This window comes from Mobula birostris, chromosome 8 (genome assembly GCF_030028105.1).
Source record: "Mobula birostris isolate sMobBir1 chromosome 8, sMobBir1.hap1, whole genome shotgun sequence".
Classification (NCBI taxonomy): Eukaryota; Metazoa; Chordata; class Chondrichthyes; order Myliobatiformes; family Myliobatidae; genus Mobula; species Mobula birostris.
Genome location: NC_092377.1, coordinates 170,641,668 through 170,656,296, shown reverse-complemented (window position 1 = coordinate 170,656,296; position 14,629 = coordinate 170,641,668). Strand labels below are relative to the sequence as shown.

The 14,629-nt window shown below is 41.6% G+C and overlaps 1 protein-coding gene across 4 annotated transcripts in view; it reads right to left on the bottom strand.

Annotated features, from left to right (window-relative positions):
• tgfa (transforming growth factor, alpha) overlaps window positions 1-14,629 on the bottom strand; it is a 140,220-nt gene that overhangs the window by 23,365 nt on the left and 102,226 nt on the right. For 3 of the 4 annotated variants that reach the window (XM_072266833.1, XM_072266831.1, XM_072266832.1), the window contains exon 5: window positions 6,600-6,719. The exons of the other annotated variant lie outside the window; for it this stretch is intronic. In XM_072266833.1, coding sequence (XP_072122934.1) covers window positions 6,600-6,719 — 120 coding nt within the window. The remainder of the gene's footprint in view (window positions 1-6,599; window positions 6,720-14,629) is intronic. 4 annotated transcript variants of the gene reach the window in all.

Below are 14,629 nucleotides of genomic sequence, written 5' to 3'. Positions count from 1 at the left end.
TGTTTCTATGAAATTCATTGCAATGAGCAGCTGTGGAAGCTAATAATTGGGTATACTTAAAGTGGAGATTGATAGGTTCTTGAATAGTAAGGGCATTATGTGGAGAAGGCAGGAGAATGAGGTTGAGAGGACAAAATAAATGAGACATGATCGAATGGCTGAGTGGACTCAATTGACCAAATGGCCTAATTCTCCTCCTATGTCAATGTCTTAGTCAATGTCTCCCATCCACTACATAATGTACTGGGTGGGCACAGCAGTACATTCAGCCAGAGACTCATTCCACCGAGATGCAACACAGAGCGTCATAGGAAGTCATTCCTGCCTGTGGCCATCAAACTTTACAACTCCTCCCTTGGAGGGTCAGACACCCTGAGCCAATAGGCTGGTCCTGGACTTACTTCATAATTTACTGGCATAACTTACATATTACTATTTAACTATTTATGGTTCTATTACTATTTATTATTTATGGTGCAACTGTAACGAAAACCAATTTCCCCCGGGATCAATAAAGTATGACTACTACTACTTATAGTCTTTTCCTATTGTTCCATGTCCACTAACCAAATAAAATAGATTTGAAAAACGCTGCCTAGGTCACTGCCCTACAGTCAGGACATGATTATGCATCCCCTTAAATCCTAGTATCATTCACAGTAATCTGTAGTCGATTCCTTTCGCTTCCTTGGGATCAGTGTCAGAACTTCAACCCACTCTGTTCCTCCCTGCTGCTACTTGTACTGAGCTTTGGAAGAAAAAGTGATTTGAACTTGAGAAAATATTTGACTCAAATGTCCCATCAAGGGCAATTCAGGATGGATAACAAATGCTGGCCTTGACAGCGGACCCTCGAGGCCACAAACTCAAAAAGAAATAAAATGTCTACTGGCTTCTGGCAGGACACGAAGGATTACACGACTGGATCTATCCCAAAGTTGAGCTTACATCAATCATATAAAATACTTTGTTTTCCAGTTTGCCTCCAGGTAGTGTTGAATCAAAGATTTAAGAATCTAAAGGAGAGCAGGATTGCCCCTGTCGAAGGATTAGGTTTGCATTCAGGCAGAGCTTTCATTAATCCTATATCCAGTGGGACATTTTCTTATTTTGTCTGAAAAGGAACATCATAACCCACAAAACCTTCTCCACTTTCCACCGATTATGCTTTCTCCTTATGAACATGGATCGAAACTTTTAATTTGTTTACGCTTTGGAGTCAGAGGAAAAATCAGTTTTAACAGAAAGGTTTGTCTGAGTAACAGCAAGCATTGAAGAAGGGGATCAAAAAAATGCAATTTTAATTTACCATCAATGCAACACAGGAGACAGGCAATTCAGCTCCTCTACTCTGTGCTGGTGTTTCCTCTCTCAACCACCTCTATTGCAATCTCTAATCTCTATTGCTTTCTGTCGCCTGTGCTAATCCAGTCTTCCCTCAAACCTCTGTTTGCTTTCCCCCTCGTTCATTCTCCATGTGAACAATTTCACATTCATCATGGGTTAGGAAGTTTCCCATGTCATTACAGTTCTCTTTCGAACTCGCAAGTGGAAAATCACAAAGATAGCTGTCAACCAGCTCTCAGCTTTCTCCTGCACCAAAGGGATTTCCAGAACTGCCAATTTTTCCTCCTCTGGGTCTGCATTTCATACTTATATCACTTTTAGCAGACTGTACACAGTACACAGGGCTGCTCACCACAGAGAAAGTCTCCAGGCAGACAATTATGCCGCGTATACATGAACATGAAGGTAGATTGATCTTTCTAGACCTTTACAATCGTGCCCTGGTGTAATAAGGAAAGAAAAGAGAGAGGGTTTGTAGGCTAATTAATAATCTGACAGGTCCTGACATGCAAGTTGCTTCCTGGCCAGAACTATTTTTAAAACTAGTCCTTTATGATTGGCTCCACAACCCATGTGATCAATTTCCACTGAATAAAGAGATTCAAACCAGAAATCAACCTAATCCAGAATTCCAGTCACCATTATAGAGGCATGTTTGAAATGGGAAATTGAACCCAACCTTCCAACTCATGAGGATGGAAAACCATCTATTGACCTTAGTAGTTTATAAAGTCATGAGGGGAACAGAAAACTTAAATGGTCACAATTTATTTCCAACATACAGGAATCTGAATCTATAGGGTTTAGATAGAGAGGGAAAAGTTTAGCAGACACCTGAACAGCAACTGTTTTCACATAGAGGGTGGTGGGTATAGAGCATATACAGCACAGTATAGGCTCTTTGGCCCATAATGTTGTGATCTAAGATCAATCTAACCCTCCTTCCCTTCTCCCATGGTCCACTGTCCTCTCCTGTCAGATTTCTTCATTTTCAGCCCTTTACCTCTGCCACCTATCACCTTACTTCATCACTGCTCCCCCACCCACCCACCTTCCCCCATACCCAGTTTCATCTGCTAACTGCCAGCTTGTACTCTGCATTATCACTTATCGCCCTCCTAAATCCAATGCCTGCTTTCTCTAAGAAATTCACAGAATTCTCATCCTCTATTATATTGAACGACAAGATTGTCATCACTGGTGATTTCAATATTCATATTAATGATCTCTTAAATGTGAACTCCATGGCAGCTGAATTCATGAGTTACTAGACAGCCTATATCCTACCCAGTATGTCACCCATTGACTTGGAAATAAACTTGTTTTAGTAATGGCAAAAGGGTTCAATACCCTTCAGGAGGGATAGACATGAAGGGAGGGGAGGTGGGGTGGCGTTGCTGGTTAAAGAAGAGACTAACGCAATAGAAAGGAAGGACATAAGCCGGGAAGATGTGGAATCGATATGGGTAGAGCTGCGTAGCACTAAGGGGCAGAAGACGCTGGTGGGAGTTGTGTACAGGCCACCTAACAGTAATAGTGAGGTCGGAGATGGTATTAAACAGGAAATTAGAAATGTGTGCAATAAAGGAACAGCAGTTATAATGGGTGACTTCAATCTACATGTAGATTGGGTGAACCAAATTGGTAAAGGTGCTGAGGAAGAGGATTTCTTGGAATGTATGCGGGATGGTTTTTTGAACCAACATGTCAAGGAACCAACTAGAGAGCAGGCTATTCTGGACTGGGTTTTGAGCAATGAGGAAGGGTTAATTAGCAATCTTGTCGTGAGAGGCCCTTTGGGTAAGAGTGACCATAATATGGTGGAATTCTTCATTAAGATGGAGAGTGACAAAGTTAATTCAGAAACAAAGGTTCTGAACTTAAAGAGGGGTGACTTTGAAGGTATGAGACGTGAATTAGCTAAGATAGACTGGCAAATGACACTTAAAGGATTGACGGTGGATATGCAATGGCAAGCATTTAAAGGTTGCATGGATGAACTACAACAATTGTTCATCCCAGTTTGGCAAAAGAATAAATCAAGGAAGGTAGTGTACCCGTGGCTGACAAGAGAAATTAGGGATAGTATCAATTCCAAAGAAGCAGCATACAAATTAGCCAGAGAAAGTGGCTCACCTGAGGACTGGGAGAAATTCAGAGTTCAGCAGAGGAGGACAAAGGGCTTAATTAGGAAGGGGAAAAAAGATTATGAGAGAAAACTGGCAGGGAACATAAAAACTGACTGTAAAAGCTTTTATAGGTATGTAAAAAGGAAAAGACTGGTAAAGACAAATGTAGGTCCCCTACAGACAGAAACAGGTGAATTGATTATGGGGAGCAAGGACATGGCAGACCAATTGAATAATTACTTTGGTTCTGTCTTCACTAAGGAGGACATAAATAATCTTCCAGAAATAGTAGGGGGCAGAGGGTCCAGTGAGATGGAGGAACTGAGCGAAATACTTGTTAGTAGGGAAGTGGTGTTAGGTAAATTGAAGGTATTGAAGCCAGATAAATCCCCAGGGCCAGATGGTCTGCATCCTAGAGTGCTTAAGGAAGTAGCCCAAGAAATAGTGGATGCATTAGTGATAATTTTTCAAAACTCATTAGATTCTGGACTAGTTCCTGAGGATTGGAGGGTGGCTAATGTAACCCCACTTTTTAAAAAAGGAGGGAGAGAGAAACCGGGGAATTATAGACCGGTTAGCCTAACGTCAGTGGTGGGGAAACTGCTGGAGTCAGTTATCAAAGATGTGATAACAGCACATTTGGAAAGCGGTGAAATGATCGGACAAAGTCAGCATGGATTTGTGAAGGGAAAATCATGTCTGACGAATCTCATAGAATTTTTTGAGGATGTAACTAGTAGAGTGGATAGGGGAGAACCAGTGGATGTGGTATATTTAGATTTTCAAAAGGCTTTTGACAAGGTCCCACACAGGAGATTAGTGTGCAAACTTAAAGCACATGGTATTGGGGGTAAGGTATTGATGTGGATGGAGAATTGGTTAGCAGACAGGAAGCAAAGAGTGGGAATAAACGGGACCTTTTCAGAATGGCAGGCGGTGACTGGTGGGGTACCGCAAGGCTCAGTGCTGGGACCCCAGTTGTTTACAATATATATTAATGACTTGGATGAGGGAATTAAATGCAGCATCTCCAAGTTTGCGGATGACACGAAGCTGGGTGGCAGTGTTAGCTGTGAGGAGGATGCTAAGAGAATGCAGAGTGACTTGGATAGGTTGGGTGAGTGGGCAAATTCATGGCAGATGCAATTTAATGTGGATAAATGTGAAGTTATCCACTTTGGTAGCAAAAATAGGAAAACAGATTATTATCTGAATGGTGGCCGATTAGGAAAAGGGGAGGTGCAACGAGACCTGGGTGTCATTATACACCAGTCATTGAAAGTGGGCATGCAGGTACAGCAGGCGGTGAAAAAGGCGAATGGTATGCTGGCATTTATAGCGAGAGGATTTGAGTACAGGAGCAGGGAGGTACTACTGCAGTTGTACAAGGCCTTGGTGAGACCACACCTGGAGTATTGTGTGCAGTTTTGGTCCCCTAATCTGAGGAAAGACATCCTTGCCATAGAGGGAGTACAAAGAAGGTTCACCAGATTGATTCCTGGGATGGTAGGACTTTCATATGAAGAAAGACTGGATGAACTGGGCTTGTACTCGTTGGAATTTAGAAGATTGAGGGGGGATCTGATTGAAACGTATAAAATCCTAAAGGGATTGGACAGGCTAGATGCAGGAAGATTGTTCTCGATGTTGGGGAAGTCCAGAACAAGGGGTCACAGTTTGAGGATAAAGGGGAAGCCTTTTAGGACCGAGATTAGGAAAAACTTCTTCACACAGAGAGTGGTGAATCTGTGGAATTCTCTGCCACAGGAAGCAGTTGAGGCCAGTACATTGGCTATATTTAAGAGGGAGTTAGATATGGCCCTTGTGGCTATGGGGATCAGGGGGTATGGAGGGAAGGCTGGTGCAGGGTTCTGAGTTGGATGATCAGCCATGATCATAATAAATGGTGGTGCAGGCTCGAAGGGCCGAATGGCCTACTCCTGCACCTATTTTCTATGTTTCTATGTTTCTATACTAGTAATATCTCTGTGTCCAATATCACTATCTCTGATCATTTTTTGTGTACTTTTTGATGCCCTCCTGCCCAGGCCCACTTAGAGTTAAAAGGAAATCACTCAGTAAAACGTTATCACAGTTAAACAATTCTATCTGTGAATTCAAGACTTCATGCAGGGTAGCTGAGGGAAAATGGAGGAAAACTGGACCACAATAACATTTTCAGGAAAAAAACTAGGCTCCTTTAATGCAGCTAAACACTTTGCAAGAAGAGCTCATTTTACCAAGATTATTACACAAAATATAGGCAATTCAATAATTTTTTTTCTCAGCTATAAACTAACTGTTGAACCCTGCCCCAGTCTATAATGTCCTTAGTCAAGCATTTGCTGATGTGAGGAACTTGCAATATTTTTTAATCAATAAAATTACTTCCATTAGGGAGAATATAGCTACAGATACTGGTAACTTCTATAGCCAACCTTGTTTAAAGATAGCAACTGTGTCAAAATTTACAAGTATTTCCAATTCAGAACTGTATAAGATTGTAAAAAATACTCAGCTATCTTGACCCTCTCCCTACTACATTTTTAAGGCCGCTTTTAATAGTATTTTCAATTCTGTTAGGAAAATTATGAACACATCTCTTGAAACTGGATTTTTTTTCCAGATGCTTTCAAAACTGTGCTTGTCAAACCCCTACTTAAAAAGCCAAATCTTGATAGTGAGGCACTTGCTAACTACAGGCCTATATCAAATATTCCCTTCTTGGGCAAGATTCTTGAGAAAGTACCTTTCAAGCAACTCAATATTTTTCTGAATGAGAATAATATCCTAAAAAAATTTCAGTCAGGTTTTAGAACAAACCACAGCGGGGAAATAGGCCTTACCAAAATTGTCAATGACAGTTAGCTCAGCATTGATGCCAAGGTCTTAGCTTTAATTCTACTAGATCTTCAACATAATTGACCAGAACATTCTCTTCCAGATGTATTTTCTAAAAGATCTTTTGGTGTTCCTCAGGGAAGCTGTCATTGTTCCCCACACTTTGCCGTATACATACTCCCCTTAGGGATGCCATAAGAGATGCATGATTATGCAGACGACACACAATTTTATTTCACCCGCGTCTTGATGAAAGGTCTTGGCTGAAACACAACTGCTTACTCTTTTCCAGATGCTGCCAGGCCTGCGAGTTCCTCCAGCATTTTGTGTGTGTTACACAATAGTAGTTCTCAGTTGAGCCTGATGATGATAATACCCTATCTTCTTTAAATTCTGGTATGACTGCAATAAACAAATGGATGAGCAATAATTTCCTAAAATTAAATGATGATAAAATTAAGATAACTTGGCTTGGTCCCAAAGCTTAAAGAGACAAACTCTTTTTTAAACTTGGGAATATCTCCCCTTGTAAATTCAGAAGTAACTAGCCTCGGTATTACTCTTGATTAAGCTCTGAATTTTAAATCCCACATAAGAAAGGTTGTGATAGAAAGGTTGTGAGTGGTGGTAAAAATCTTCTGAGGTGTACATATTTCAATGCTAGAAGTATTGCGGGGAAGGCGGATGAGCTGAGGGCGTGGATTGACACGTGGAATTATGATGTTGTAGCAATTAGTGAAACTTGGCTACAGGAGGGGCAGGACTGGCAGCTTAATATTCCAGGGTTCCGATGTTTCAGATGTGATCGAGGCAGAGGAATGAAAGGTGGGGGAGTAGCATTGCTTGTTAGGGAAAATATTACAGCAGTGCTCAGGCAGGACAGATTAGAGGGCTTGTCTACTGTGTCCTTATGGGTGGAGCTGAGAAACAGGAAAGGTATGGCCACATTAGTGGGATTGTATTACAGACCACCCAATAGTCAACGAGACTTGGAAGAGCAAATCTGCAGAGAGATAGCAGGCAACTGCAGGAAATATAAAGTTGTGGTGGTAGGGGATTTTAATTTTCCATACATTGATTGGCACTCCCATAGTGTTAGGGGTCTAGATGGTTTAGAGTTTGTAAAATGTGTTCAGGAAAGTTTTCTAAATCAATATATAGAGGGACCAACTAGAGGGGATGCAATATTGGATCTCCTGTTAGGAAACGAATTAGGGCAAGTGACAGAAGTCTGTGTAGGGGAGCACTTTGGTTCCAGTGATCATAACACCATTAGTTTCAATTTGATCATGGACAAGGATAGATCTGGTCCTAGGGTTGAGGTTCTGAACTGGAAGAAGGCCAAATTTGAAGAAATGAGAAAGGATCTAAAAAGCGTGGATTGGGACAGGTTGTTCTCTGGCAAAGATGTGATTGGTAGGTGGGAAGCCTTCAAAGGGAAAATTTTGAGAGTGCAGAGTTTGTATGTTCCTGTCAGGATTAAAGGCAAATTGAATAGGAATAAGGAACCTTGGTTCTCAAGGGATATTGCAACTCTGATAAAGAAGAAGAGGGAGTTGTATGAAATGTATAGGAAACAGGGGGTAAATCAGGTGCTTGAGGAGTATAAGAAGTGCAAGAAAATACTTAAGAAAGAAATCAGGAGGGCTAAAAGAAGACATGAGGTTGCCTCGGCAGTCAAAGTGAAGGATAATCCAAAGAGCTTTTACAAGTATATTAAGAGCAAAAGGACTGTAAGGGATAAAATTGGTCCTCTTGAAGATCAGAGTGGTCGGCTTTGTGCGGAACCAAAGGAAATGGGGGAGATCTTAAATAGGTTTTTTGCATCTGTATTTACTAAGGAAGCTGGCATGAAATCTATGGAATTGAGGGAATCAAGTAGTGAGACCATGGAAACTGTATAGATTGAAAAGGAGGAGGTGCTTGCTGTCTTGAGGAAAATTAAAGTGGATAAATCCCCGGGACCTGACAAAGTGTTCCCTCGGACCTTGAGGGAGACTAGTGTTGAAATTGCAGGGGCCCTGGCAGAAATATTTAAAATGCCGCTGTCTACGGGTGAAGTGCCGGAGGATTGGCGAGTGGCTCATGCTGTTCCGTTGTTTAAAAAAGGATCGAAAAGTAATCCAGGAAATTATAGGCCGGTGAGTTTAACGTCAGTAGTAGGTAAGTTATTGGAGGGAGTACTAAGAGACAGAATCTACAAGCATTTGGATAGACAGGGGCTTATTAGGGAGAGTCAACATGGCTTTGTGCGTGGTAGGTCATGTTTGACCAATCTGTTGGAGTTTTTCGAGGAGGTTACCAGGAAAGTGGATGAAGGGAAGGCAGTGGATATTGTCTACATGGACTTCAGTAAGGCCTTTGACAAGGTCCCGCATGGGAGGTTAGTTAGGAAAATTCAGTCGTTAGGTGTACATGGAGAGGTGGTAAATTGGATTAGACATTGGCTCGATGGAAGAAGCCAGAGAGTGGTGGTAGAGAATTGCTTCTCTGAGTGGAGGCCTGTGACTAGTGGTGTGCCACAGGGATCAGTGCTGGGTCCATTGTTATTTGTCATCTATATCAATGATCTGGATGATAATGTGGTAAATTGGATCAGCAAGTTTGCTGATGATACAAAGATTGGAGGTGTAGTAGACAGTGAGGAAGGTTTTCAGAGCCTGCAGAGGGACTTGGACCATGTGGAAAAATGGGCTGAAAAATGGCAGATGGTGTTTAGTACTGACAAGTGTGAGGTATTGCACGTTGGAAGGACAAACCAACGTAGAACATACAGGGTTAATGGTAAGGCACTGAGGAGTGCAGTGGAACAGAGGGATCTGGGAATACAGATACAAAATTCTCTAAAAGTGTCGTCACAGCTAGATAGGGTCGTAAAGAGAGCTTTTGGTACATTGGCCTTTATTAATCGAAGTATTGAGTATAAGAGCTAGAATGTTATGATGAGGTTGTATAAGGCATTGGTGAGGCCGAATCTGGAGTATTGTGTTCAGTTTTGGTCACCAAATTACAGGAAGGATATAAATAAGGTTGAAAGAGTGCAGAGAAGGTTTACAAGGATGTTGCCGGGACTTGAGAAACTCAGTTACAGAGAAAGGTTGAATAGGTTAGGACTTTATTCCCTGGAACGTAGAAGAATGAGGGGAGATTTGATAGAGGTATATAAAATTATGATGGGTATAGATACAGTGAATGCAAGCAGGTTTTTTCCACTGAGGCAAGGGGAGAAAAATACCAGAGGACATGGGTTAAGGGTGAGGGGGGAAAAGTTTAAAGGGAACATTAGGGGGGGGCTTCTTCACACAGAGAGTGGTGGGAGTATGGAATGAGCTGCCAGACGAGGTGGTAAATGCGGGTTCTTTTTTAACATTTAAGAATAATTTGGACAGATACATGGATGGGAGGTGTATAGAGGGATATGGTCCGTGTGCAGGTCAGTGGGACTAGGCAGAAAATGGTTCGGCACAGCCAAGAAGGGCCAAAGGGCCTGTTTCTGTGCTGTAGTTTCTATGGTTCTATGGTAAGAAAGTGACCAGAGCAGCATTTCTACACTTAAATACTGCAAAGATCCATTTATTTCTACCATGTAATGATGCTGAAAACCTAATTCTTGTCTTTACTTTGAATAGACTAGTTATCACAATGCACTTCTTACTGGCCTTCCAAAGCAAATTGACAAAAGAGGAATATACCTCTTCCTAGAGATGCTGCCTGGCCTGCTGCGTTCACCAACAACTTTTATGTGTGTTGCTTGAAATTTCAGTAACTGCAGATTTCCTCGTGTTTGGACAAACTTCAACTCATTCAGTATGCCGCTGCTAGACTTTTAACTAAAACCAGGATGACAGCACATAATGCTCAGTCCTAGCTACTCTGCATTGGCTTCCAGTATCTTTTAGAATTTATTTTGAAATTCCCTTAATTGCTTTTAAAGTTCTTAATGGTCTATGACCTGAGTACTTACAGAATCGTTTTCATTTTATATTCGTGATCGAGCTCTCAGGTCTTCTTCTGCTGATCTCTTAACTTAAGCAATCTTTTTTGAATTACACTCCCAAACTGTGGAATTCAATATCTAAAACTATAGGGATGCAGTCTCGTAATGATTAGGGAATGCTGGGGTAGATATTGAGGCACACAAAATTGGCGGGGGGGGGGGATTTTCGAGACAGGGTGTTTTTGCTGCCCTATTTGAGTAGATCCTCCTATGTTTGCCTTTCCTGATACAAATTTATTTTTGTCCAGGTGGGCCAAGAGGAGGGACTGTTATTGTGATTTTTGGGTTTAGGTCATTTACATTTAGCAAATGGCTTTGGCTACCAGTCTTCTGTTCCTTGAAAATGTATTGTCGATTGAATTTGGAACAATGCATTCCTAAAAAGCTGTGAATTCAAGTCTAGATGATGCTGGCGTCTGTGGGATGGATGTGAATCAGGAGGTGTGAAGTTTGTATCTAGCTTCAAAAGAAAGCATTGTCTATACTTTGTAAATGTGGAATTGTCCTTTGTGTTTAGGCACATAAAATATCGAGCCCCACGTTGGGCCAGCAGACCTTTCCACCCAAAGCATCTCCATATGATGCCTGCTGTACCTTACTTTGTCGAATAAGGAAGCTGCTTTGTATCTACCAGTTATTTTCTCCGGTGATTTCATTCAGAAATGTCACCACAAAATCTATGTAACCTGGCTCTTAACTAACATCTTTTTGTCGTTTATTTTCATTTTTATTTTATTTTCCATTATTTGCACCTTATCTCATTGTAAAGCACTTTGCCACAGCACTATACACTGTCCTTACACATCTGGAGAAGAGGGATGCTTATGTAAGAATGCTGTTCTTGGACTACAGTTCAGCATTTGACACCACAATTCCCTCCAGGCTCAACAAGAAGCTCAGAGACCTCAACCTTCACCCTGCCTTTTGTAGCTGGATCTTGTACTTTCTGTCAGATTGATGGCAGGTGGTAAGAGTGGGCTCTCTCACCTCTGCCCTTCAACACAGGTGCCCCTCAGGGCTGTGTACTACACCCCTCCTTTACTCTCTGTAAACACAGGACTGTGCCGCCATCCACAGCTCCAATCTGCTAATCAAATTTGCTGATGACACTACACTGATTGGCCTAATCTCAAATAATAATGAGGCAGCCTACAGAGTGGAAGTCATCACCCTGACACAACAAACCTCTCCCTCAACATCGCAGAAACAAAGGAGCTGGTTGTGAACTACAGGAGGAATAGAGACAGACTAACCCCTATAGACATCAATGGATCTGGGGTTGAGAGGGTGAACAGCTGTAGGTTCCTTGGCATAAACATCACCGAGGATCTCACGTGGTCTGTACATACTGGCTGTGTGGCGAAAAAGGCACAACAGCATCTCTTTCACCTCAGACGGTTGAAGAAGTTTGGTATGACCCCCAAATCCTAAGAACTTCCTATGGGGGCATGACTGAGAGCATCCTGACTGGCTGCATCACTGCCTGGTATGGGAACTGTACTTCCCTCAATCGCAGGACTCTGCAGAGAGTGGAGTGGACAGCCCAATGCATCTGTAGATGTGAACTTCCTACTATTCAGGACATTTACAAAGACAGGTGTATAGAAAGGGCCCGAAGGAACATTAGGGACCTGAGTCACCCCAACCACAAACTGTTCCAGCTGCTACCATTCAGAAAACGGTACCACAGAATAAAAGCCAGGACCAAAAGGCTCCCGGACAGCTTCTTCCACCAGGCCATCAGACTGATTAATTCATACTGACTCTACTGTGTTTCTATATTATATTGACTATCCTGTTTTACATAATATTTATTATAAATTACTATAATGGCACATTGCACATTTAAACGGAGATGTAATATAAAGATTTTTACTCCTTGTGTATTTGAAGGATGTAAGTAATAAAGTCAATGCAATTGAACTACAAAGTATGAAGAATGCTCTATAAATGAGGTTATTATTATTGTTGTACTTTTTTAGGAGGGAGGAGAGAGAGCAGCACACCGCATGTGCGCAGCCCTCCGGTGAAAAACGATATTGTATCCGTTAAATAGGGCCGTGGACAACTCTGATTTGATGGAGAGTACCGGTGACCTCTGTTTCCATCCAGGGATTACAAATACCTGGGGATACAAATTGACAATAAACTGGGCTGGTCAAAGAACACTGAGGCTGTCTACAAGAAGGGTCAGAGCCATCTCTATTTCCTGAGGAGACTGAGGTCCTTTAACATCTGCCAGACGATGCTGAGGATGTTCTACGAGTCTGTGGTGGCCAGTGCTATCATGTTTGCTGTTGTGTGCTCGGGCAGCAGGCTGAGGGTAGCAGACACCAACAAAATCAACAAACTCATTCGTAAGGCCAGTGATGTTGTGGGGATGGAACTGGACTCTCTCACGGTGGTGTCTGAAAAGAGGATGCTGTCTAAGTTGCATGCCATCTTGGTCAATGTCTCCCATCAACTACACAATGTACTGGGTGGGCACATTCTGATTTGATGGAGAGTACCGGTGACCTCTGTTTCCATCCAGGGATTACAAATACCTGGGGATACAAATTCATTCCACCGAGATGCAGCACAGAGCGTCATAGGAAGTCATTCCTGCCTGTGGCCATCAAACTTTACAACTCCTCCCTTGGAGGGTCAGACACCCTGAGCCGATAGGCTGGTCCTGGACTTATTTCATAATTTACTAGCATAATTTACATATTACTATTTAACTGTTTATTACTATTTTCTATTACTATTCTATTACTATTTATTATTTCCATGACTATTACTATTTACTAATAGTAGTATTACTATTACTATTTCTATTACTATTTATTATTTATGGTGCAACTGTAACGAAAACCATTTTCCCCTGGGATCAATAAAGTATGACTATGACTATGTGAAAGCACAGAGGAACATCTGGAGAAATTTCTGAAACGCTGGTTCGCTGCTGTTGTTACTGCGCGATTGAGAATCTTCCGGAGGGAAGGCTCAAAATCCCCGGCTTTGCCTGCTGTTGGCGACCGAGATTGAGATCGAATCGTTCGGACAGAGATGGCGCTCAGTACTCGGTGTCGGAGAGCTGATTTGGAGGCTCAAAGTTTTCCAACGACTCAGAGACGGATTGTGGTCGGGAATGGCAGAGGGAGTTTTTCTTCCTTCTCCCGTCTGCGTGAGATGTGGGACATTTGAGAGACTTTGAACTTTTACTGTGCTCATGGACTTCTTCATCAAGTTATGGTATTGTGCACTGTTGTAACTATAAGTTATAATTATGTGGTTTTGTCAGTTTTTTCAGTCTTGGTCTGCCCTGTGTTTTGTGATATCACACCGGAGGAAATATTGTATCATTTCTTAATGTATGCATTATTAAATGACAATAAAAGAGGACTGAGTGTCTTCATAATCTAAAAACTTTTATTAATTTTTTTCTCAGCTCAAGCTGGTAAAACCTGAGGTACAGTCACAGTCACGCACACTCATTTCTCAATTAACAGGAACTTTCAGACTATTCTAATGGGATTTAATATTATGGCTTTCTGGAGATTTACATAAATATTACTATGTAGGCTTAATCAGATAATGCTATTGTGTAATGACTTTGGGATGAAAGTAGTTGTATGATGCCTATAAAAATTATTCACCACCCTTGGAAGTTTTCATGTTTTATTGTTTTACAACGTTGAATAACAGTGATTTAATTTGGCTTTTTGACACTGATCAACCGAAAAAGACTCACTGGTGCAGCCAGTTGGTTTGAGAAGTCACATAATTAGTTAAACGGAGATCTGTTTTTGGAGACCTGTGTGCAATCAAGGTGTTTCAACTGATTGTAGTAAAAATACATCTGACTCTGGAAAGTCCATCTGCTGGTGGGTCAGTATCCTGGCAAAAACTACACCATGAAGACAAAAGAACACTCCAAGCAACTCCACAAAAAGGTTATAGAAAAGTACAAATCAGGAGATCTGTACTTCATGACCCCGACACCTGAAATTTCCACCATACTGCTAGTGTCATCCACAGTGAAGGCAGATTCAAAATACTTACTCAGTTCGTCCACTATTTCCTTGACCCCCATAACCACCTCTCCAACATCATTTTCCAGCGGTCTGATATCCACTCCTGCCTTTCTTTCACACTATGTATCTGAAGAAACTTTTGGAATCCTCTTTTATGTTATGAGCTAGCTTTCTTTCATATTCCATCTTTACCTTCTTAATGTTTTTTTTTAGCTACCTTCTGTTGGTTCTTAAAAGTTTCCCATTCCTCTAAATTTCCACTAATTTTTGCTCTAGTGTATTCTCTCTCTTAAGCT